At 38.3% G+C, this 24,302-nt stretch overlaps 2 protein-coding genes across 10 annotated transcripts; one reads left to right on the top strand and one right to left on the bottom strand.

Annotated features, from left to right (window-relative positions):
- Positions 1–1,878: 1,878 nt before the first annotated feature.
- LOC117916736 lies at positions 1,879–6,823 on the top strand. Its single transcript, XM_034832895.1, has 2 exons — positions 1,879–2,372; positions 6,217–6,823. The coding sequence occupies exons 1-2, from the start codon at positions 2,030–2,032 to the stop codon at positions 6,537–6,539; spliced, it is 666 nt and encodes a 221-aa protein (XP_034688786.1). The 5' UTR covers positions 1,879–2,029; the 3' UTR covers positions 6,540–6,823.
- Positions 6,584–23,954, bottom strand: LOC117916735 (protein EMSY-LIKE 3). 9 transcript variants are annotated; one of them, XM_034832894.1, is made up of 11 exons: positions 23,614–23,954; positions 23,166–23,486; positions 18,579–18,784; positions 18,372–18,481; positions 17,828–18,059; positions 16,607–16,792; positions 16,461–16,529; positions 7,920–8,165; positions 7,778–7,846; positions 7,627–7,690; positions 6,584–6,674 (listed from the first exon to the last, which is right to left on the bottom strand). In XM_034832894.1, exons 2-11 carry the CDS (start codon positions 23,191–23,193, stop codon positions 6,604–6,606), a joined length of 1,281 nt encoding a protein of 426 aa, XP_034688785.1. In that variant the 5' UTR covers positions 23,194–23,486; positions 23,614–23,954; the 3' UTR covers positions 6,584–6,603. The 9 variants fall into 9 exon arrangements, with proteins under 9 accessions (XP_034688785.1, XP_034688778.1, XP_034688781.1 ...); XM_034832887.1 differs by lacking the exon at positions 6,584–6,674 and adding an exon at positions 6,812–7,163 and having other exon boundaries at positions 23,610–23,952; XM_034832890.1 differs by lacking the exon at positions 6,584–6,674 and adding an exon at positions 6,812–7,163 and having other exon boundaries at positions 23,166–23,480; positions 23,610–23,952.
- Positions 23,955–24,302: the final 348 nt, after the last annotated feature.

The raw sequence follows: 24,302 nt of genomic DNA, 5'->3' as shown, positions 1-24,302 counted from the left end.
ATGAAACCTAACTCAAATTCAACCCAACAAACTTCGCTTTGAACATTTCAATCTAAAATCAATTTAATCAGAATTAAGTCGGTTTCGAATTTCACAAATTTAATAAATAGTTTTAGTGATGCAAGACACTAACTTCCAAGATTCACTAGTGGGAGTCATGGAATCAAATATGCCCGTAATCCAATCTATTTCAATTGTTATCCAAACTTGGAATTAAGTTGTATAGATGAGTTATCCATATAAAATATTTAAGCCAAAGGATACGACATGAACTCTATATCCAAAATATCTTGTTAACAGATTCTTCATTCTCATGACGACACTCTGAATTTTATAAAAATATGTTTTTTATCATTTTGAAAATCGTTTTATGAGTTTATGGAATAATATAAACCACGTCTTTAATATTTCAAACAATTAATGAATGTAAACAGGATTTTTTTTTCTTATCTATCACTATTTTTTTTTTTTTTAATAAAAATGTTTTTCATAAATCATTAGTCATGTATTTATTAATTTTATCATAAAATTAAAATAGAGATTTACTTACCATGGCATATCAATTTCTAAAAATAAAAAAACTTAGATATGATAATAATAATAATAATAATAATAATAATAATAATAATAATAGAACAAAAGGAAATAGAGGCGTTTTAAAGGATTTAAGCTAGATATTTACCCTTTGTTTTATTTTCTAGAAAATTTGATGGAAAAATATAAAGGAAAAACAAATAGAAATAAACATTTAAAAAATAAATAAATAAAATTATTTTCTATTTTTATAGAAATATTAAATAATTTAAATATATATAATTTTTTTAATTAGTTATTCCTTTTATTTTTTTTATATAAGAATTAAAAATATGTTTAACGATGTTTTTACTTGAAGTTTTTTTAGTTGAAGTGTTTTTTTTTAAGTATTTTCTTAAAAGTACTTATAGAAAAATGAGTCGAGTATGTTTGGTAATGATTCTAAAAAGTGTTTGTATGATTTTTAATATTTGAAATATAATAATTTTAAAGTGTTAAAAAAATTAAAAACACTTCATAAAATTATTGTCTAAGACATCTATATAAGTATTTCTTCAAAAAATATTACAAGTGATTTTCTAACACTATAAATGATTTCTCATATTTTTTAAAATTGTTTATAATGATTTTTGAAGAAACACTTTATCGATAATTATTCTAAAAACACTTCTAGAAAAAATATTTTTACTAAAAACACTAGGTAGAAACAACACTTTTAAATGTTTTTGAGAAAACATTATAAGTAATTTTTTAACTCTATAAGTAAATTTTCAAGTTATTAAAAATATTTCCTAAATTTGTCTAAACAGTTAATTTTTTTTCAATAATATTTTTTAAGATAAAAATACTTCATATAATCATGTCAAATTATACACAATTAAAATAATTTTTATTTAAAATATCCCCATTTATAGTAATGTTATCAAGAACTAATATTTTTGAAAGTGCTTACATGTAAATATCATCCAAACTTTCTACACATGTAATGCTAACAACTCATCAAGATATCATGATTCATCCTTTATATCTTGTCATGTTTCAAGGGATTGGGGTCCTCTTACACCAAGAATATCATGATATTAAAGACATTTACATAATTAAGATTAAGTATATAGAGTAAAGAACTTGTTTTTAGTTACATTTTGGATATCATAGTAAATAATTATAAGGATAGATATTCTTAATTTTAGAAAGATTATATCTAATTCATTGATTTTTGAAACAATATTCTTAATTTTGAACAAAATTGGCTCTAGCAAAAATAATATAATATGATATAGATATTGGAAATGAGAAAAAAAAAATGGTATTTGGCAAACAAAATTTTCACATAGGCAATTGCAAATTTGCAAGGGAATCATCCCCTTTTCTAAACCAAATTATGTTGTCTGCAGAACCAGGTTTCCAATCTACCACAAAAACCAGCCAACAACTTTGATGACCCAAGTCTTTATCATTCCATCCAACAGGGCAACACTTCTCTCTTTCTCTCTACATGGCTTGTCTGGTTGAGTCCTCCACAGTTGAAACCAGTGATGGCATCAAGCTCCATACAAGGGTCTTCAAACCAAGGGAGGAGATCAAGGACAACTTGGTGGTTGTTCTGGTGCATCCTTACTCAGTCTTGGGTGGTTGTCAGGCCCTTTTGAAGGGGATTGCTCTTGGGTTAGCAGAAAAAGGCTACAGAGCTGTGACCTTTGACATGAGAGGCGCCGGAAGATCCACAGGAAGGCCTTCTCTTACTGGGTTTTCAGAAATCAAGGATGTGGTTGCTGTCTGCAAATGGGTCTGTGACAATCTTTCTTCTGATAGGATCTTGTTGGTGGGTTCTTCTGCAGGTATGAAAAATTCTGTGTTCTTTTCATTATTTATGTGAAATTTTGGGATCATCTGATTTTCTTGGTGGGTAGTGGTTAGATTGCTTGTTGGATTGTTATTGATGGATGACTCTGCAGATCTGTGAAATGGGTGCTCTGTATTTAGAAGTTATGGCACTCTTGGATGTGGGGTTGATTAATTTTGTGTATGGGTAGGGTTTAGTTAATTTGTTATAGAATTTTCACATGTATTCTGACTTATTCTAAGATAAATATAGTATCTGCACAATATATATCTATTTATATTAGGTTTAGTCTCTGACTCTTTCTTTTTTCCTTTTTTCCTTTTTTCAATACTGGTTTTGTCTTCCGCTGAGATTTGAAGTTTGGTGAAATGGGTTCAGATTTAAGTGCCTTCATCATTATCTGTGAGTGATGGGCCTTGTGATGATCATTAGGAAGTTGGGATTTCATGATTATTAGTTGATGGGGTTAAAAGAACTAAAAATTGGGTCTTGAACCTTTTTTTTTTTTGCACCCAGTCAGTTTTCTTTTCCCCGTTGTAGATTTTCTTTTGTGTTGTTTTGGTCAGTATTAATGCTGGAATTGCTGGAAGAAACCTTTGAATTTAGTGGGGAAGCTGGATTCCTAGTTTGATTTATTGATTAAATGATCTGGAACTAGAAATTGGTTGAATATTTTGTGTCAAGGTACCAAATTGGTTCAGCTCTAAGATTGAAATCATATATATGATTTCACCATATCAAATCTAGGTTGATTTACCATTTGATTTTGGAAATGATGATAAAGGTAGAAATATTGTATTTGTCATCACTGTTTGAGCTTTGATGTCTTAGAAAGCTCTCAGGGATCTAAAATTAATTTTGCATTGGTGTGGGTATAAAACCAATCTGGACATCAAAATGGAAAGTTTTTTTCTTTTAGGTTTCCAGCTATGGGTTCCATCTGAGTTAGAAAATTAGATGGATATTCTGGTTAGGACATTAAATTCTCGAGACTCAGATTAATTAATTATTTTATTTTGAGATAAATTAAACAGTACCATTGTAAGTGGTACCATGGCTGCAACTAAGGCAGGTTGGATGAGGTTGAAGGACAACCCACCAATTAAATGTCACCTCAGGTTGAAGCTTTTCAACCCAGGGGGCAGGGTCATTTTTTCGGGTTGGTCAGGTCATGTAAGGCATTAATTCTTTTTACATCTTATGTTCTGTGTTTTTTTTTTATGCCTAAAATTCACTTTTCTATATTAGTCAAGCATATCTTGAAGCATGGTTACAAAATAATGCATTGGATGGAAGCTGAAATAAGTTAGAGAAACAACATGAACTTGCAATAAATTCTGTTGTAATGTTAAATTCTTTTACTATAAACAATTGAAATCAATTTAAACTAGGTTTTGATTATCATGTTTATAGCTATTATTTCTTTACCAACTCCTTCCTCCTTTTTTTTTTTTCATTTTGTATTTATGCACCATTAACATTTTAGGTTTGGCTGAGATTTTACAAAGCCTGAGCTCAAGTTCAATATAATCTTTGGTCGACCTAAGCTGCTTGGTTTTTTTGGGGTTGGTTCAGGGTGGATGGTTTCAACCTGTTCAAATTGCAGCTTTTAGTGGCACATACATGATCATTCATTCCATGAGTTGTACTTGCTGTTAGATCATCCAAACATGATAATTAAGAGCATAGACAATGTCATTTTCTTTCTCCTACCACCTCTTTGTATCAATGGTTCTGCTTTCCCAGCATTCAAGAGTTGTGGAAGAAAGCTGCCCTTTCTGGGTAGCTGTCTTTATTTGGGCTGTTGTCTAGGAATGGACCACCTTAATCTAGAGGTTGGGACATGGTTAATTGGTATTCTGTGCACCATCTTTTGATCCATCACTTGATGGCCTATGTCTAGATTAATTGGGTGCTGCCGAAATCATTTAAGAGCCTCCCCTTGGTGGCATGGGAAATTTATCAAGAAGAGGGAGTGAAGGGTTGTACCCATTTGTGTGGTTTCAAATATTTGAAAGGAAAGGAACCTTAGAACCTGTGATGGGTTAGAAACATCTTTTACTGAGATTAAAGTGATGTTTCTGGATGTGTGAACAGAGTGTGGGTCTTTTATTATATACATATGTTTTCCTTGTGTATTTGGATTAAACTTCCTGTTTACATGGGTTATGGCCCATTTTGCCCTTTCTTTCTTTATGTATATATTGAAAAAAGAAAAAGAGGTCATTGGAGGACATTGTCAATGATTATGCAGCCTTCTGTTTAGATAGTGTTTCTGTACACACTGTCTTAATTCTGTTTCTGATACATATGCAAATTCAGAACCACCAAAGCCATGACCTCTAGGAATTAGAAGAAGTTGGGTTATTATTTTGGATTGTTGATTTGGCACTTAATCTCTATACTCGTACAATTAACTTGCTTAATCTAGTTAAGTCACTTAAGTCCTTAAGTACCCTCCAGTAGAGCTATTTGAATGTCTCAAGTAATTGATACCAATTGCATTATGAAATGATGAAAAGGTGGAACATTATTGACTGCTCCAATTTCACATGAAGCAAATGCTTGGGAAAATCTGTATTAATGGCATTTCCCAGCGAAGCAGCTGAATTTAAACTTGATTGATCTCCCACAATAGGTTTAATTTACTTTTGAAGATGGGCATGTTAACCTGAGAAAGAGAAAAGCTATGAAGAGATTATCCTCCAGAGTTTATTGAAGAGCTCTCCCTTGTGCACATCTCAATGGAGGCTTTGATAGACTTTGTTAGTAAAACCACTAATCCCAGGGAAAACAATTATATGACGAATATATGAAGCCCAAAATAGGCCATAGGTCACTCAAGGACAAATCCCCAAGCACAAAAGAAGGGAAATGAGGACTCTGACATCTTGAGAGTAGGAAAAAAATAAACAGAGGCCAAACCAATGTCAAGCTCAGAAGTATTGGCTCAATAGCATGAGGCATACACCTCGCCTTTGTCCCTTCCCTAAGACTTGAAAAGGGAGATCTTAACCTTTAGAATTTGAAGATTTAACTGGGGAATTCTCTCTTTGAATAAGAGAGTGACTGCCAACTGGCCACTGGAAGCTTAAGGTGAGTTTTTAAGTCTTTGTGAGTGTCAAGCTATCTAAAAGCTTGCCCCACAAGAGCCTGCGATATTGCACACTGAGAATAAGAGCTTGAAGACTCTTTGCTACAATACCTCTTCCAACTCTAGTAGAAAGAGCAAGATCCTCCATTCTTAAACCATTGGTTGACACCATTAGAGGCATCCTTACCATCTACCAAGGTTGGCTAGAAGGTGGAGAAGCGGAGGAAAATATGGCATGAATTTTGTGGATAATAATATGTGAATTTCCTCATTATTTGAGTTGGATTACTACACATCTTTACTTTTGTTTCTTCCTTGTCAAATTGGTTTGTTTGCTTTCCCTGTTTCTCTGATCATCCATTGCTACTTCTAGTGTATCGGGTTGACTCCATTCAATGGAGAATTTTTCTCAAACCCGTCATAAAGCAGTGGGTAACATGTTTGATCCATCTTTATCATGACCTCGAGCATCAAGGACTTTTGAGAAGCAAAATAAAGCATGTTTTTATATTCTTGATTGCTTTTGTGATCTTCATCATATCCTTCCATACATTGTCTTTGAAAAATGAGAAAATATGATATCTTTCTCAAGGCATAAATATGATAGTTATTGGCGAACTGGATGATAATCATCAACTGCCATATAATAGTAAGTAGAATTTAACAGCATCCACGCCATGTCTTTGTAAAAACATCAGTTTTCAGATGATGGCATTTTACCTTCTTCCCTTCTCCTTTGGTACAGGAGCACCTATTGCAGGATCCGCGGTAAATCAGATTGAACAAGTGGTGGGCTATGTGAGTCTGGGGTACCCATTCGGCTTGATGGCCTCGATCCTCTTTGGCCGCCACCACAAAGCCATCCTGCAGTTCCCGAAACCTAAACTCTTTGTCATGGGGACTCAGGATGGGTTCACCAGCGTTAAGCAGCTGAGGAACAAGCTGAGCTCTGCAGCAGGCCATGTTGAGACCCACCTTATCGAAGGAGCAGGCCACTTCCAAATGGAAGGGCCAGCTTATGATGCCCAGATGGCAGATAAGATCACAGAATTCATCCCCAAACTGTAGGAACTTCTGTTAGCTCGCGGCTCACTACTCATTGCTCCATTCTTTGTATGTAGATGCTGTCTTTTCATTCTTCTGGTTCCTTCATTTGCAGCAAACTGGACCGGTTCATTCCTTCCATCACCTTTGCCCGAGTACCTGTAAAATGTAAAGCTGTCACATTGTAACCGGCTTTAACCAGATACCAAATGGTTACTGCCATATTATATAAACCCTAGAACATGATGCATCGAGTAGAAAGGCAACCACGGAAAAACTAGAAAGACTGGCAAACATATTGAGAACAATCTTTACATGATCAGAAGCTACAACTGTTTGGAATAATCCTTTACATAAATACAATCCCAGAATTCCCAAAGTTAAATTACAGTTACAATGAATAGGATCATACAACCTACTCTAAATCTTAACTACCTAGGGGTGTTATCCATCAGTCTGGCTGTGTTTCGGGCGGGGAATGGTACAGTTGGGACTTAATTATTGACATGTAAGGAAGCTACAATTGCACGTCATGTCCCTCATCGGATGCAGCTCTCCCTTCTTCTCCAGCCATTTTTTCACTGTTCGAACCTTTAGCTACTCTACCTTCGCCACCAGCTTCATCTTCCTGCCGTTCTCCTGCCTCCTCTGTTGGGAGCCAAGGAAAAAGGAAACATAAAACAAACATGGCATTGCACCCACCATTAATAATGTGCTAAGAGAAGGCCTTTTGCAGCTGCTTTTGAAGTCAAAAGACCCAAAATCTATATATTCATCTCAATGATTTTCAATTTGGAACACAAATTAAATCAGAAGAGAGATTTGGTACAAGATGTTTGTATGGATGGGCACAATCATGGCAATTCAAGAAGACAAAATTTGCAAAAGTGAACTCAAATAAAACTCAAGGCAACCATTCAATGCTCATTCTCTAAAACTTTATTTGAAAAAGGAACATTAGAACTTAATTGACAAAATTTGTACAGTGCCAGTATCGGTCAAATCTTAAAATTATAAAGGCAATAAAAAAAAGATGCAAGATACAAGGGAAGGTGCTGAAGCTTTGTTCTTTGTTGTGTTATTAACATGTTAGTATGTAATTAGTTATTACCGCTTTCGCCATCAGATGCTTCATCAAGCTTTGCAATTATATCAACCAGGGCTTGTTCTTGCTCCTGCATTTATGAGGATTAATTACATTTGTTATTGATATGGCACAGTGCATGAAAGGAAAAACAACTAAATGATGCTTGGTTTCTTACCTTCAGCATTTTCTTGACTTCCAGAATTTGCACAGAATCAGGATTAGCTGTGGTGACAACTCTCTCCACCTATTCAAATTCAGCACAATCAGGAAAGATGTCATGCTACTTGCAGTTGAGTAATCTCTTTAAGTTCTCATACCTCCTTAATTAGAGAGTCGGTGTTATATATTTCCAGGGAACTATCATCCTTCTTCTCAAGGCCATTCTGGGATGGAGGAAAAACTTTCTTGGATTGACCCTTGGGAGTTCCTCTACCCCTTCCAGCACCAGTAACAGCACCTCCACGTGCCATGGACTTTTTCATCCCACGGCCTGGTCCAGGACGGCTACCTCTACGAGACATTCCAGACTCATCACCTTCCCACCTAATATCTTCAGGGGATATCTACAATTAACAGACAAAAATCAGTCACATGGAATTCATCTAATTCAGATGAGAATACAATAAAAATGGATTAAATTAATGCACGATACATGAAGGGCTATAATATGCATGCATGGAAGAGAGAGACCATATTATCAGGGAAATTAGAGTAGCACCAAGTGATTGGTACCTCTAGACTATGACTAGGATAAAATTGACCTCTTAACACAAGCTTTAAACCAAACCATTTGGTCTCCAGCTCCATGAATCATTGTCTCTGGCATCACAAATGGTCTGAGAAAAGTTTTACAATTGAAAATAGCTACCTCACACAACCCTCTCCTATCCCCACACCCTTTGAGGACTACAAGAAAAACAGAATGAATCTCCACAGCATTATTACCAAAGAATTAGCCTAGAATGAGATCAAAGAACTCTCTGGGTGTTAGCTCAGCTCCAGCCAAACCCATTTGGAAAGGAAAGCAAAAACTTAGTTGCAAATGCATAAAGTCAAAAGAAAGGATTAATGGCCACTTGTTCAACATACAACAAGCACTTGGTATCATTTTGCTGAGGTCTTTATGACAATATGGCACCTCAACACTCACAATGACACAATAAGGACAAAGCTGAGGTCCCTCCCAAGGTCCATCTGCATATACTTTTAGGATTAAACTGGTGAATGTTTCAAAACATTGAAGAAATCCAATCATGTGATTTATCATACTAATCATTTTGTTTCTTTTTTTGTTTTTTTTTGTTTTTTTGTTTCATTAGAAACTTCCAGAGACTTGACTCCACATAGCTTTCAACATTAAGCAACCAACTCTCTTTGCATTCAGCCATCATGTTGCAAATGGCAATGTTAGCAGGGTATTCGGACCCATATATCATAACAATACTGACGCAAGATTTACGACAAAAATTAGTACCGTTCATACAAACCTTTGAAAACACTATACAACTAGAGCCCCTTTGTGTTCATCCACCACAAAGAACTCATTAAGAGCTAGGTGCTACATCATACCGATGACACAAAATTAATTATAAACATTTAACAAGTCAATAAATATTTAAAAAACAAAATAAGAAAATAAAAAGTAAAACATCTAATGTTTACAAAGGAATATGTTATAATATATTATGCTTCACTCTAAAAAATCTTTCAGCATAAACATGTGAAACATTGACGTAGCATATATTTTTTTTTTGATAGATAAATCACAGAAATTTTATTAGAAAAAGGGAGCAAGAAGGCAACCCGAAGCATATAGGGAGTATACACGAGAAACCACAAGACAAAAAACGCAAAAAAACAAACACTCACCAGCCCTCAACTAGAACCCAACCAATCAACAAAGTTAATTAAGGAACGGGGTTCTCCATCTAAACAAGACTTAGTCCAAGAGAAAAGATTACAAACGAAGGAGTTTTTCAATCTTTGGATCGACAAAGCCTCATTATAAAAAACTATCATATTTCTTTCTTTCCAAACCGTCCAAAATAAACAGAGAGGAGTTGCCCGCCAAGTCTTTTCATGCTTCTTGTCCACAAAGGAAGCGGACCAACCAAGGAGAGTGTCTCTAACCATAAGCGGAAGGACCCAATTAACACCAAACAACGAAAACACAAGATTTCACAATATCCTCGCCTTGGGGCAATGAATAAGGATGTTATTTATTGTCTCCTCTTCATCACAACACAAGAAGTACCTGTTTGCTAAAATCCAGCCCCTCCTTTTGAGTTGATCTTGGGTTAGAACCTTCTCCCCAAAAGGACTCCCTTTCAACCGCAAAGCGCCAACTCCATTTGCACAACAGGGCCCTATTGAGAATAGAAAATTTTCTAATCCCCAAACCGCCCTTCTTTTTATGAGAACAAACCACATCCCACTTTACAAGATGGGGCCTCTTCTCCAATGCACCCCCACCCCAAAGGAAATCCCTTTGGATTTTCTCAAGCCTCAATCTAACAACTCTAGGCATACGCAGCAAGGACATAAGATAGATCGGCATGCTAACCATAGTGCTCCGAATGAGAGTGATTCTCCCCCCCTTGGAAATGAACTGCCTCTTCCACAAAGCAAGTCTCTTCCACATCCTTTCTTCCACGCCATCCTACACAACCACCAACTTATGAGGAGCACCTAGAGGGAGCCCCAAATAAGTGGAGGGGAGAGAACCCACTTTGCATCCCAGTTCAGAAGCCAAAACCTCAACGTTCTCTACTCTTCCCACTGGCAGAATTTCACTCTTGTTCAAATTGATGCTCAGACCAGAAATGACTTCAAACCACATTAATAGCCAACTTAGAATAGCCATTTGCTCTTGGGAATCCTCACAAAAAATCATCGTGTCATCAGCGAACAACAGGTGAGACACTTGTATCCCACTGCCACCCCTACCCCTTAACCTGCAGCTGGTCAGGAAACCCCCCCTAACTGCTCTGTTAATGAGGCAGCTTAAGGCCTCCATCCCTAAAACAAACAAGTAAGGGGAAATGGGGTCCCCTTGCCTTAACCCTCAAGTGCTCTGGAAAAAACCCGCAAGCGATCCGTTAATCAAAACTGAAAAAGAAGCAGTGGAGATGCACCACCTGATCCAACTAGCCCATTTCTCCCCAAAACCCATTTTTTGCAGCACCGTCAACAGGAAATCCCAGTTAATATGATCGTAAGCCTTCTCTAGGTCCAATTTGCATAACACACCAGCTTCATCCCCTTTCAACAGCGTGTCTATGGCCTTATTAGCAATTAACGCAGCATCAAGGATTTGTCTTTCTTCAATAAAGGCATTTTGGGTAGGAGACACCATCTTACTCACTACCTTCTTCAACCTATTAGCTAGGACCTTGGCGAGAAGCTTGTACAGGCCTCCCACCAAACTAATGGGTCTATAATCGCGTAAATCATCAACCCCACCTTTCTTAGGGACTAAAACCAGGAACATGGAGTTTAGACTTCTAACAAATTTCCCCCTTTCAAAAAAATCCTTGAAGAAACCCATTAGCTCGTCTTTGACAAAATCCCAGCAAAACTGCCAGAAAGCAATGGGAAAACCATCCGGACCAGGAACCTTGTCCCCATTCAACTCTGAGAAGGCCAGAAACACCTTTTCCACAGAAAACATCTCCTCCAGCCTGGCAGCCTCCTCACTCCCAATTCTATCAAACTCCATATTGTTCATACTAGGGTGCCAGCCACCAGGATCCGATAACAGATCCTGATAGGCCCTCACCACACCCTTTTGAACTTCTTGATCTTTTGAAAGCCAGTTACCATTAACTTTAATCTTTTTCAAACAATTCCTCCTACTGTTAGAATTTGCCATCTTATGAAAGAATCCCGTGTTCTTATCGCCTTCCTTCAACCATGTTTCTCTTGATTTCTGCCTCCACGAGATTTCCTTCATAAGCGCCCACTTCTTAAAGTCCTCCCTGGCCTCCTTTCTAGCCTCTAACTCCTGCTCGTTTAAAGCTCTCTGCCGCTCTTGATCATCCCAAAAGGACACTTTGTCCAAGGCCATCCTCAAGTTCACCCCCACTTTACCAAAAACTTCCTTGTTCCAATTCTTCAACTTAATTTTTAAAGCCTTTAGTTTTTCTGAGATGACAAAACTATAAGACCCACTGTAATTGAAACCTAGCCACCAGCCCTTAAGAAGCTCCTTAAAGCCCTCCTCCTTCAACCACATATTCTCAAAACGAAATGGAATTGGACCTCTCCTCACCACACCCCCATCTAACAGAATTGGGAAGTGATCAGACACGGGCCTTGGGAGAGTGCACTGAGACACCCCACTAAAATGATTTTCCCAATCCTCCGAAATCAAAAAACAATCCAGTCTTGACCTGGATTGACCATTCAGCCCTCCACTCCATGTATAAGGCCCCCCCTAAAGAGGCAAATCCCTTAAAGCCAACTCATCTATCACCTTCAAAAACCTTCTCATGGAACCAGACAATCTTCCTTCTCTACTACGTTCACTGCGAAATCTAATCACATTGAAGTCCCCACCGATGCACCAAGGATGAGACCACAACCCTGGAATGGCACCTAACTCTTCCCAAAGGGGTTCTCTATAACTTTTCAAAGTAGGTCTGTAGACCCTCGTAAAGAACCACATGAACCCATCCTCGCAGTTCTTAAAACGACACAAAATTGAGAAGAGTCCCATTTCCAGACCTACTAACTCCAAAACTCTCTTATCCCAGAAGACCACCACCCCTCCAGCTATCCCCGTTGCATTCACAGCTCCCCAACCTAAGAATCTTCTCTCACCAAGACTGTGAATAACCCCCTGGGACATGTCTTGAATTTTAGTCTCCTACAAACACACCATATCCACTTTTTGCGACCTGATTAGGGCCTTAATCACCTTCCTTTTATTTCTGTCATTAGCCCCTCTGACATTCCAGGAAAGAATCTTTAGCTTCATCTAATGGTTGAGAATTTAACCCCACCTTCTCTGACCAGAGAATTCTCCTTTCTCGCCCCATTATAATTAATAGACCACTCTAATTTTTTCAATTCCCGGTCAAACTTAGTGGACCCTGATGAACCCTTCTCCAAATTTTGCTCTCTTCTTCTCTTGGTCCTTAGGAGCATATTCAGGATTTCACCTTCAAAACCTTCCGTAGAAAAGCCCAAAAATTTACTAAACCTCGCCAGGCAGCTATCGTCCTAACGGCATCCTTTCCCCTCCAAATCCTGAAGCAACCCCTCAAACTCCCCCCCGCGCCTTCTCCAACCATTGACTTCTCCCCCTTAGAGACCAGCTTCCCATTGCTACCATCAGCCAGGATGATTCTCAGCGGGGTCTACTCCTCTTCGTTAACCACGGAAGCCAAACCACCGAAGAACCCCTCATTCAACACAACCTGTCCGAAATCAGAAGGAGGAGTAGAAGAAGAGAGTTCCCGGCCCCCCAAAGGAAAAGAACAAGGATCGACATACCTAGATGCCTCTTCGCAGAGCGCTTCGTCAATCAAGCGCCCCTTATCCATCATCTGAGAGGTCATCAGCAACAACGCCTCCCTCGACAACCCGACAAGGGGGTCGACTTCTCCGCTTGCGCCTCCGCTTACGCCTCTAACTTTGGAGGGCGACTGCTTAACTCGAGCCCTAGGAAGAGAGATTGGAGCCTCGTCCCCATAAAAGGCCCCTTCTCCCTTTGCGTCAGCTAGAACAGGCCCACAGCCCTCACCCAACACCCCATCGCTGCAACTTAAAGGACCATTTAAGTGAATAGGCCTTGGATCCCGGCTCAAATCCACCCGGCTCACATGACAACGGCCCTGGGCCTCCTCGAAAATTAAAGCTAAAGGTCCACACCTAGGCCCACTACAAAGGCCTTCCGGCCCACAACCAAGGACGTCCATACTGTTGGAAAAGGACTCCCTACCCCCTCCCACTAGGTCGGTTGAACCACCAACCCATCCCCTCTCATTAGTCTCTTTTGCAGAGACCTCAACAGAAAGGATGGGTGGTTTACCTCCAGCAAGCGCCACGTCTTGTACCTTCGATTGCATCCTCAAATACTCCACCTTCTCCCTTTGACTCCCGCAACAAGCCACACAATGAGACCCATCAACTTCTTCTCCTACCCTTAGCCCGTCTTTCCCGGAGGAGCTTTCCGTCGGCACCACCTGCGTGAACCAAGGTGGAGATTCCCACCACAGTTGGAGAGAAAAGCATCCCGACCCCAAAACTATATGAGCAGAGTTAGGCACCTCCCATTCCACGCGCTTCACAAGAATCCGAGCCCACTGCAACTCAGACAAGGATCTGATATCTTCATCCACTGCAATAAATCCTCCGCACCCATCTCTGATTCTTTTAAACACCTCAAGACTCCAGAAATTGAGTGGGAGCCCGACCACCCTTACCCATGCCTCTACAGCATTGGAGTACTTGTAGGAACACCCCACCTCTAGGTTCCATCTGTCCAAGATAAGACAATTTTCCTTAATGCTTCTTTTGCCTCTAGCCAGAACACGCTCAGCCTCGTGAGACAACTCAAAATCAAACATCAGGATACCCCTGCCTAACACAGCAATCTTCATCTTCCCCTTAACCTCCCAATTCTGCCGAGTCCAGCTCCTTACGTATTCTAACTCAGGTAAAGGAACTGAGATAATACCCCACCTCCCTACCAGACAATGTCTCAACTGATCTAATCTTCCACACACCTTTTTTTCCCCTACCTCTAACCACACTGACTCACCTACCCTTTTCGGGGTCGACTTAACAGCATCTGCAAAGGACATCGTCTCTACCCTCTTTTCCTTCCACTGAACCTTCGAAACTCCCTTCGACTTCAACGGAACCTCTGGCACATTGGTAAACTTTAAACCTTCTGACGGGACCACTCCAAGACCTCTCAACCTCACGGCCAAAGAGTTCCAGCCACTGGCCAGTCCCTTCCCTTCAGGAAAAATAATGCTACATCTTTTAGCTTCTAAATCTCGAACAGAGCATAGGATGAACCTCCCTGCCTTATTTAACTGTCGCTCCATTCTAAACTTTTTGTTTTCCTCCATCCATTCAATAACCCATCTTTGATCATCAACCTCTCTGCAACAGGCTTCAACACCTTCCAATAAGCAACGAAGACTAGCCTCCCCAAATCTAATCCAAGAGGCAATGCCTCTACTTCTCTCCCAAATACATCCTTTCAGCTTTCCACCCAAATCCTCAACCAAAATCTCAAACGATTTGGACTCCACCACAAACCGACTTCTTCCTCCCATAACAGCTTTGAATTCCCCCATTTTATACCTACCCCAAAACTTCAATATTGACGTAGCATATATGTTTCATAATTGATAATAAAAATCACACAATCTGAAGATAGTTTGACAGGGTTAACCGCTACATGCCACAAGTCTAGTTGGAAGTGTTTAGAGATACCATACAAGGAGTAGCCCTGAAACCCCAACACTTCTTTGCCCCCTCCCACCACCAAACCCAGCAATCCTTTATCAAATAGCATCAAGGAAGATTTTCTCGTGTTCATAAAGAGTTGCGTAGTGTAGTAAATGAGAGTGGCAAAACATATTCAGGACAGAAGTGATACTGCGATAATCAAAATTGTAATCCCCTCTTAAAAATAAACAATTCTAGAAAGATGGTTGAAACTCTAGATATCAAGTGTATAGACAAGTTGCAAAAAATCTAGCTCATACAAAAGTGAAGGATTGACCGTACAGATGCAGATATCATAGATTCAGAGTACAATCATTTTCTGGCCTGTTCAATGACGTGGAAGGATGAATTATATTAGATTTTTTCTGGTTAGAATTAAGATTTTGTAAGGTTAACAGGGTGCAGAGAACTAAGCAAAGCTACAAGGATCTGGGAGGCCCCTTTGCATATAGATGCCCTATAGAAGGTTTATAATATTGACCATTTGCCTATCTATAAAAAAGAGAGACTCCTTCTAAAGGACTTCAAATTATGAATTCAATCATGACTTGATGGACTCAACCTCAACTTCCCCTCCTGTTCATGACGGAGGTACCATGATCTCAAGGAGAAATCACAATGAATGTCTGAGAGTCCTTTGGTCATCTGCAAGTAAGGAAACAGGGGAAGAAGAGATGTTGGCCTTCTAAATTAAAAAATGGAATCTAAATCCATGCCTCCTGTGAGGTGGCCCTTTTAGCTCAAGCAGAGGTTCACAATAAATTTTCCAATGGATCCTTCAAATAAAGGAGCAGTATATGCAAGGAAGATGTAGTGGACCAGCATTGATGCTTTTCACATCCCTTTTCCACCTCTACTAGGGTTATGCTGGGTTTTGCTTAGGCTTCTCATGGATAATTCTTCCAAGTGGTTCTTTAATGCTATAAGTACAAAAAGGACCTCTCTGTCTTAAATTGTTAGAAACCACAAACCGTTTTCCTCGTTATTTAGGTGACCAAGGATCAAGGACCTGTCTAAGTGCAGTATTCATGAATTTCCAGATGCAACTTTCTAGGATTAATTGATAACCAAAAACATCCCATGTGGCACATATACTAAAGGACACATGTAAATGTGCTTCCATCTGTCAACTAAGGTGTGTAACATTAGCATGAACATAACAAGCCACTGCATGAACATGACATTAGCATCCACATACGGTACAAAAGCAAGGTGTATAAACAATAATAAGTATACATAAACCACAAAACAAAGAGTGCCAGTACTGGTATTTCAGAACTTCCAGATATTTTTCATAGCTGTATGAGTTAATAAAAATTTAAACAAAAAAATTGTGGTATTTTTTTTAAGACAATCATTGAGCATATATAGGAAGGCAACATCAAAATTACCTCTTTTAGATTGACCCATTCCCACGTTTCATTTGTTGTATTAATATCATAAACCAGAGCATGCCGTCCCTGGAAATTTTTCAAAATAGCGAGGTTACTTCCCTCATATGTACTGGCACATTATGTAGTCAAAAAGTAAAATATACCTCAACAGGATTGTAGTCAGTAATCACAGCCTCATAGAAGTGGTTGTCTTCAGGCCACCTTGTCCATACCTTCTTTCCAATTAATGGATCATAGGTTGTACCTTCAGCAGCTTCATTTCCCACAAAGGCACCTGAAGAACCACGATTAGCGAGTTGGGGCCTTCCAGTAAGACCTGCAGAAGGGTACTGCATGGACTTCATTAAGGATGTGATGGGGATTGTCTCACCCTTTTTTTTTATCCAAAAAAAGAATCATCTACTTGTTATAAGATGAAATAATGTAACAAATTTTGATTTGTAGTTTTGTTTTCTTCTTACAATGTTCATAATTGGAGAATAAACCTTAGACCTCTCAGCCCTGTTTGCACTTCCTGTTTCATCAACCCCAAACACAACAAAACAGCATAGCAGAAAAACCCTCAAACCTAATTTTTAAGCATTCTCTTTGACCCTCCAATGGAAAACAGAAATTGAGAAAACCCTAAAACTACCCAAAAATATTCACTCCCAAAATCTCTAGCCCCTGAGGCCTGGCTCAAGTGGTAGAGGTGGGTTTATGGGAGGTTAAAGTCCCAATGGGGACAAAAAAAGAAAAAAGAAAAAACAACTACCTATCCAAAAAAAAAAAATATCCACTCTCCAATCAACACAGCAAACCCACAAACCATGACCAACCCAGAAAGCCCTAATCCTAATTGTTCCTTCCTTTTTCTCCAACCATAAAAGCTTCCTCATCCAAAACCATTCCAAAACCCCAATCTACCACCATTACCATTCCCGCTGCCACATTCCAAAACAACCAACTTCAATGGCTCTGGTAGGATTTACAGATTCAATGAATAACACACATTGATTCAAGTATGAATTTTGTTAATAATTGGGAACCAGATCCTTTTCTCTTCTTTCTTGCATGTACAATTAGTTTATTTTTCTGGTTTGATTTGAAACCTGGCGCAAATACCAGTGATTGGATGCCAAGAATTTGGAGGATTTGCCAAAGAAATTGAGGATTTGAACCTTGGAGAAGAGAGCATTTCCAGAAGAAAATTTGGGGTTTGAAGTAAAGCATCCCCTGCATTTTCCTCTCTCCTCTTGTCTCCCTGTCCCCTCCCTCTTTTTCTCTTTGTTTCCCTCCATTAACCAAAAACAGCAAATAACAAAAATAAACAATTAAATTTTTATCTTTCAAGAACACCTGCAGTCCAAAATTGTTTAACTCACTGGTTTTGTCTTCTTGCTCTTGGATCTTGGTGTAGGAGCATGTTTTAGGGCTGATGAAGATGGCTGCATAGTTGGATGCAATGCCGGAGATGGAGCACCCAAGGATAAGGAAGCTATCGACTGTGATGTCTTCTGTTTCTTGCGGGATGCTGAAACAGTGGGGCTAGGTATGGATTCATGTACAGGCTGAGCAGCCATGCCATGTTGGAGACCGCCTCCCTTTCTCCACTCTCTAATACCAGAATTGAAACATCTTTTGCATTAGAAAACAAGAATGACCAAAAAACCCCACATATCAACTGATTTTTTTTTCTTTTGACAGGTTAAAATTTTTTATTTTATTTTATTTTTTGGTCCCCAGTAAGACTCAAACCTAGTAACTCCCCCCACCCCCCCCCCCCCCCCCCCTCCTCTTCCCACTTGAGCTAGGTCTCAAGGGGCCCGAAGTAACAAATGAATGATTTTGGGGGGTGGATTGGGGGCATAGGGTAAGGGAAAGGAGAAAGAGAAAAAAAAAAAACAAAAACATGGAACATTATTAGACCTTATACTCCTGATGATGTCATCAGCATTAACTCTCGATAGAAGTTCCCTGTGTTCCTCATCTGATACTCTCAACTCTTTTCTAAGTTCTGTAATTAAACTTTCCTTCTCCTGGAAGACAAATTACCAGAAAGGCATTTAAACCTCATAAACATGGTTGATAAAAATTTACTTCAAATGAATATGAAAAAGAGAGGTAAAAGATTACCCAAGTAATTGCGTCAGATTGAGCTTTAAAAGCACGCAGGACTGAACTGTAGGCTTCTTGCTCAATATGGTGGATCTGGGCCTCCATATCACCGTGCATCCTTGGGAAAGGAGCAGAACCTAAAACTCCAGATCTTCCATTCCCAGAGGCACGACCCCCTCTTGAAAATCTATTCTGATGTGAAGGAGGAAGGTCATCATCTGTTCCTGCAGTTATTTAAAGATGAGTGATATTGTGTGCATGCTCCAATAAGATGGCAAAAAAATTGAATCTACAATAGAGGAGGGTGGGGGAAGAGGGGGAGAACCATTTTACAGGTGCATGAGCATGCACAAATGGTCTGTTTATCTTATTAAACCAGTGCAAAGACCAATCTATCAAAGATACCCACTGAAGCATCTCACATGCAACAGTTAGCAGCATTCTTGGCTAGAGTATTGTGTAGAAAAAGATAAGGAAGCACCGATGGATGTACAACACACAATAAAAACATGATATGTAGGCGTTTGTTGCACATACCAACTTACCAATATAAGATAGTTTAAAAAAGGGGAAAAAAATCGATTGCTTCAGATCACATTACTGGCAACTCCAGTAGAAAGTCAACAAGTTTAAATGCAAATGAATTAACAACTCTAAATGTAAACAGATCAAACCATATCATTGAATAGATTCATGTGAATTGCAACCCAGTCTACTTCCACATGATAAAGATTTTGTCACAAGAAAGAAAGAAAAAAGAAAAAGAAATAAATAAAACATACAAAGTTATAACAATACATAACAAGGGCATGGAACTAATCAGTGCCACCACCAAACTACAATTTCATTGAGAAGATATTACAGATCCGTGACCTATATAAATAACATTAGAGTATAATAATCTCCCTTATCAATGATTCAGCTCATATATTCTCATCCACAAGTAGAACTGACATACATTTTGCTATTGGCAAACAGAGGAAGCCTCTCCAAATCTAGTAAGGGGTCAACAAAACTATATTCTCATTCATTGTGGCAAAGAGTGCTCGTTTGCAAGTCAGGCCCATTAAAATCCAATACCTACTTTAAACTAATACTTTTTTTTTCCCTCCTTCCATTGCTCTTCTAAGAACCAGACATGATACTTGATGAAAAAAGAAGATACATGCTTCTTTTTTATATGCAAACAAAAAATATATTAAAAGCAGCTAAAAAAAGAATGGGCAACCAACAGATTCAGGCAGCACACCACGGTTGTCAAACAACCAAAATAAGGAAAGAAAAAGACAGTAATATACCTCCCACCCATCAACTAAAGCTCAACTAACGAATAAAGTCTAGCAAGAATAAAAAAGACCAATCAAAGAAATTTCTAGACGGAAGAAAAAATGCACAAAAAAAGAATTTAAATGCATGGTCTGAATGCTCCACACATTTTTAAACATTCTATAGTTCTATTTCCATATGGTTCAAAATAAGCACAATGAACAAGACCATGCTTGCTTTGATTTTTTCCCATTAAGGCCCCTTGCCAACTAAATAAAGTCCCTTTAACCAAGGTGGGAAGCATTTATTTTACTCTAAAAAAAATTAATAGCAGATGCTAAAAAATTCTTGCTTTATTCCAACATAAGTGGATGTCGTCAATTGATTCTTCTACACTCTTGCAAAGATAGCAACGATTCACTGTAGTCCATCCTCTTTTTATAGCTTATCTGAAGTCAAAATCCTCCTCCATACTGCTTCTCAAGCAAAGAACCCCATTTTCTAGGACATCCAAGTTCCAAATACCTTCACTGAAAAACCCTTCCTCCCTCCCACTCCAACAAAGAATAAAAGGCTTTGATTAAAACTTTTTTTTTTTCCTTTTTTTTTTAATAGGCAAAAGAGAAAACATATACTAAAAGTGCCTAAGAGGAAGCGTAGCACAATACGCATAAAGTATACAAAAATGCTCAATAAAGGCGAAAAAGGAAAGGAACAAAAAGACCCCTCCATAGATAGATGTTGAGTGGTCCTCCATACATAGATGTTGAGTGATCTTCTATATACACCCTAGCCCAATTCACAAAAGTATATAAAAAAACGGATTTGGTTGCTTGGTCGGACTGCTTAACATCATTAAAAGCCCTTCCATTCCTTTCCTTCCAAAGCGTCCACAACAAACATAAGGGAGCGGCCCTCCATGCTTTTCTCCGTTTTTTCCCCACTAAAGACCCAAAAACTCCCAATGGAAGACCAATGTAAGGTAGTGGGGAGCTTGTCTAACCCATGTCCCAACATAGCAGCCAGCTCCTCCACATCGGGCAACCCTCCCACAATAAATAATTCATTCCTCTCAAAATTAATGTTCTATCCTAAAGCCGCCTCAAACCAAATAAAGGTCTAACTTGAATACATCATCTACTCAAGACATGCCTCTACCATCAGTAGATAAGAGTTGGGAACCCCCCCACACCTCACTACCCCTCCTTCCCACTTTAAAGTTCAAAATAAAACCACTCACCCTGCCCTTTTAGAAAAACAAGATAAGAGCTTCTTCCTTCACAAACACAAACAAATAGGGGAAAAGGGTATCCCCCAACCACAAGCCCCTAGAACTTGAGAAAAAACCAGAAGGGATCTCATTCAATATCACAGAAAACAATGCAATGAATATGCAATACTTCTTTTTTCTCTTAACAAAAAAAACACATTCATTATATTCAATCGCAAATGCAAAGAAAAGCGAGCAACTCTTTCAAGATATATAATTTTTGATCAAAAAGTAGAAACATATACCGCTCCAATGAAGATTCAATACTTTATTCATCCAATCCATCTTTAGCCAATGTTTTTCTTCTCTAAGACTGGCCAGAAGAAACTCCAAATAACATGGTCACAAGCCTTCTCGATGTCTAACTAGAACATCACACCCCACCTTTAGAGGTTTCCAAACTTGAGTCTATGGCATCATTTGCAATGAGCATTTCATCAAGTTCACTTAGCTCTTTCTGGTTTGAGCAAGGACAAGGTGCCTGGGCCTGATGGATCATGGCATTTTCACAGCAGTATTGGGATTTCATTAAGAATGAAGTGATGGTTCTCTTCAGGGAGTTTCACGAAAGGCCATTTTGAAAAGAGTTTAAATGCCACATTTTTATTGTGTTCAACACCACAAAAATATTTCTAAATTTGTCTCATATATTAATGCTTCTAGCAAAAAAATTATTAGCTCTTAAGCTCTATGGCTACCCTTCCAAAGACATAATTCCAAATTTATATCTTGTTCCTTGTTAGATGGTTGTTCACTAGATTCCCTTCAGCTAGTGGTATACCACCATCCTCTTGCCTGGACAAAATACTCCATACACATGCTGCAGATTTCCAACTTTGGTAGGCCTAGTTTAGAGTACATCAAAGTAGAAGGGAGAAAATGTGGACTCAATCCGTTGTCCCTATTTATTGAGTAGAAAATTTTCCTCTCTTTGTATTTTTATAGGCAAAGATCATATATATTAACAGTGCCTAACAAAAGGGCACACTGATTTTTTCTATCAAATACTTCTAAGAAAAATTGTTCTAGAACCATTTTGCATAGAACCAAATAGAGATTCAAAACAAAAACTTCGGGCCAGTTTGTTCACTGATTTCAAAAAGAAATTCTGTTTTTTATAACAAAAAAAAACATGTATGATAACCAGAAAACAGAAAACAAAGTGTTTCATGATAACATATTTAAGTTATTTATGACTATTTTAAAAAAATAGTGGAACAAATATGAAGAATAATTGAAATAACATACTACATATAAATTTATTTTTAAAAAATATTTAGAAATATAGAAAATTGGTTGAAAACATTCCAAGTTCCCAAGGAAACTTTTGTTCTAAAAAATATCTTAGAACCATTTTTGAAAACTGTTCTCAAAAGTCCCAAATAGACCCTTAAACATTGACAAGCAACATCCTCCTATTGCTGCGATAAAACTTTGTTTTCCTGTATCTAATGCTGAACAAGAAATCTTCAGATAATCCACTTCCTTTCCTTCCCAATTCCTTCCCCCCAAAAAAACCAACCAATGGCTTGTTTAGATTTCCATTGAAATCATACAAAAAAGGAGAGAGTTGCACATTTCTCAGTGCAGGTGACCTTTTCGGGTTCTAGGAAGGATGTTGATTATTACTAGAATCAAAGTCGTACCCTTACTTACGCCGATGGTTTCAATTTTTTTAATAGCCCAGTTGCAAGAGATGGAACTATACCTTATGAAAAACAATGGACGTTTGGACAAGTTGTGCAAAGTTGCCCAAGCTGACAAAATGCAACAAAATCAAATATTGGCTGTAAATCATAATCAAGTAGATAACCAATAAATGCGCTCCAAAAATACCCTAGACCTCTACCAAATAGCTAGGAAATGATCAATAGCCAAAACCCTAATTTCTTCTCCTTGTTGCAAAGGCCAAGTCACAAGCCTCTTTCAAAATCTCAAGTTAAAGACCTATCAAACCCAATGATTCAAACTAATTTCGTCAAAACCTCACCCTAATTCAGCAAATCAAGCTCTTGAAAACCCTAGAAAACCACAAAAGGCCTTAAAAGCAGCAACTTTGATAAACTCACCACTGCTATCAGAAAGCCCGTAGTCCATCACACTTTTTTTTCAAGCCAGATCTTCACTCCAAGTAGAGAAGACCCAGAAAAATCACTTCAAGCACTCCCGAACAACCAAAACTCTGCCAATTTCTTCAAAAACACAAGCTAATGCAAACAATACAAATCGATCAGCCGCGAATTGCCCTTCGAATACCAGCCTCCATTCAATTTCACGAGCTTCGGCGCAGATTCTGCCCACGGAAACCGCAAGAAATATTCGATCAATCTCTCCCAGAACCGAGCCACTCGGATCAAACTAAAACCACCGACTCTGAACTATGCCTGAAGCTTCGTATATCAATTTCCAAGCACAAAAACCACGAAAAAAAAAAACAATCAATTTCTTCAGAACCATAAGCAATGCATGTCAACTCAAAACAATAAATTCCCAAACAGTTGTTTGAATTTCACCAACCAACCGACTCCTGAGGCTTCAAAGACTCGCTTCAGTGACAGAAACTCGCAAAAAATCCATCAATTTGTTCAGAAACTCGGCTTGAGATCATCAACAGAAAACCCTGAATTCGTGCATTGCTGTTAGAATTCCAAACGTAATTTCAAATCGAGAAGCTTCAAAGTTTCCATCTTTGATTCGAAAACGGAGACACAGATTGAAGTTCGAATTGTGCCGGTGAATGAACAAAGAGGGAAGGAGTTGGAGAAGCCAACGGGGAGGGGTCGGGGTAACACGGAATTGAAATTGGTTTTAGGGCGTTCGATTTTTTCACTCTATAGTTGATTTTGAGTTCCGCGGCAGTCATTGGTTGGGACCTCCGGAGACGCGTTTTGTTGGAAAGACGCATTCTCCAAAGCCGCGGGTACTTTTTGGTGATGTATTTCGCTTCGTTATCGATGTGGGACAAAACGCTGCTTTGGGTAGTTGTGGCGTTTCGATCATTAAAGTGTTCTAAATATAATTTTATTTCATTTTTTTATTTACTTAGGGTGCATAAAATAAATTATTACTTTATATTAGCATCAATTAATATTTTAATAGGATGTAATTAAATAAAATCAGCTAATATGATAATCTTTTGAAGAGACAAATAGAGGAAAATCATTTCCTAATCTTTTATATGTAAATTATCAACTTATTTTCATAAT

Source organism: Vitis riparia, chromosome 6 (genome assembly GCF_004353265.1).
Source record: "Vitis riparia cultivar Riparia Gloire de Montpellier isolate 1030 chromosome 6, EGFV_Vit.rip_1.0, whole genome shotgun sequence".
Lineage (NCBI taxonomy): Eukaryota > Viridiplantae > Streptophyta > Magnoliopsida > Vitales > Vitaceae > Vitis > Vitis riparia.
The sequence above is the reverse complement of the archived record's forward strand: the minus strand, read 5'-3'. Positions and strand labels throughout refer to the sequence as shown.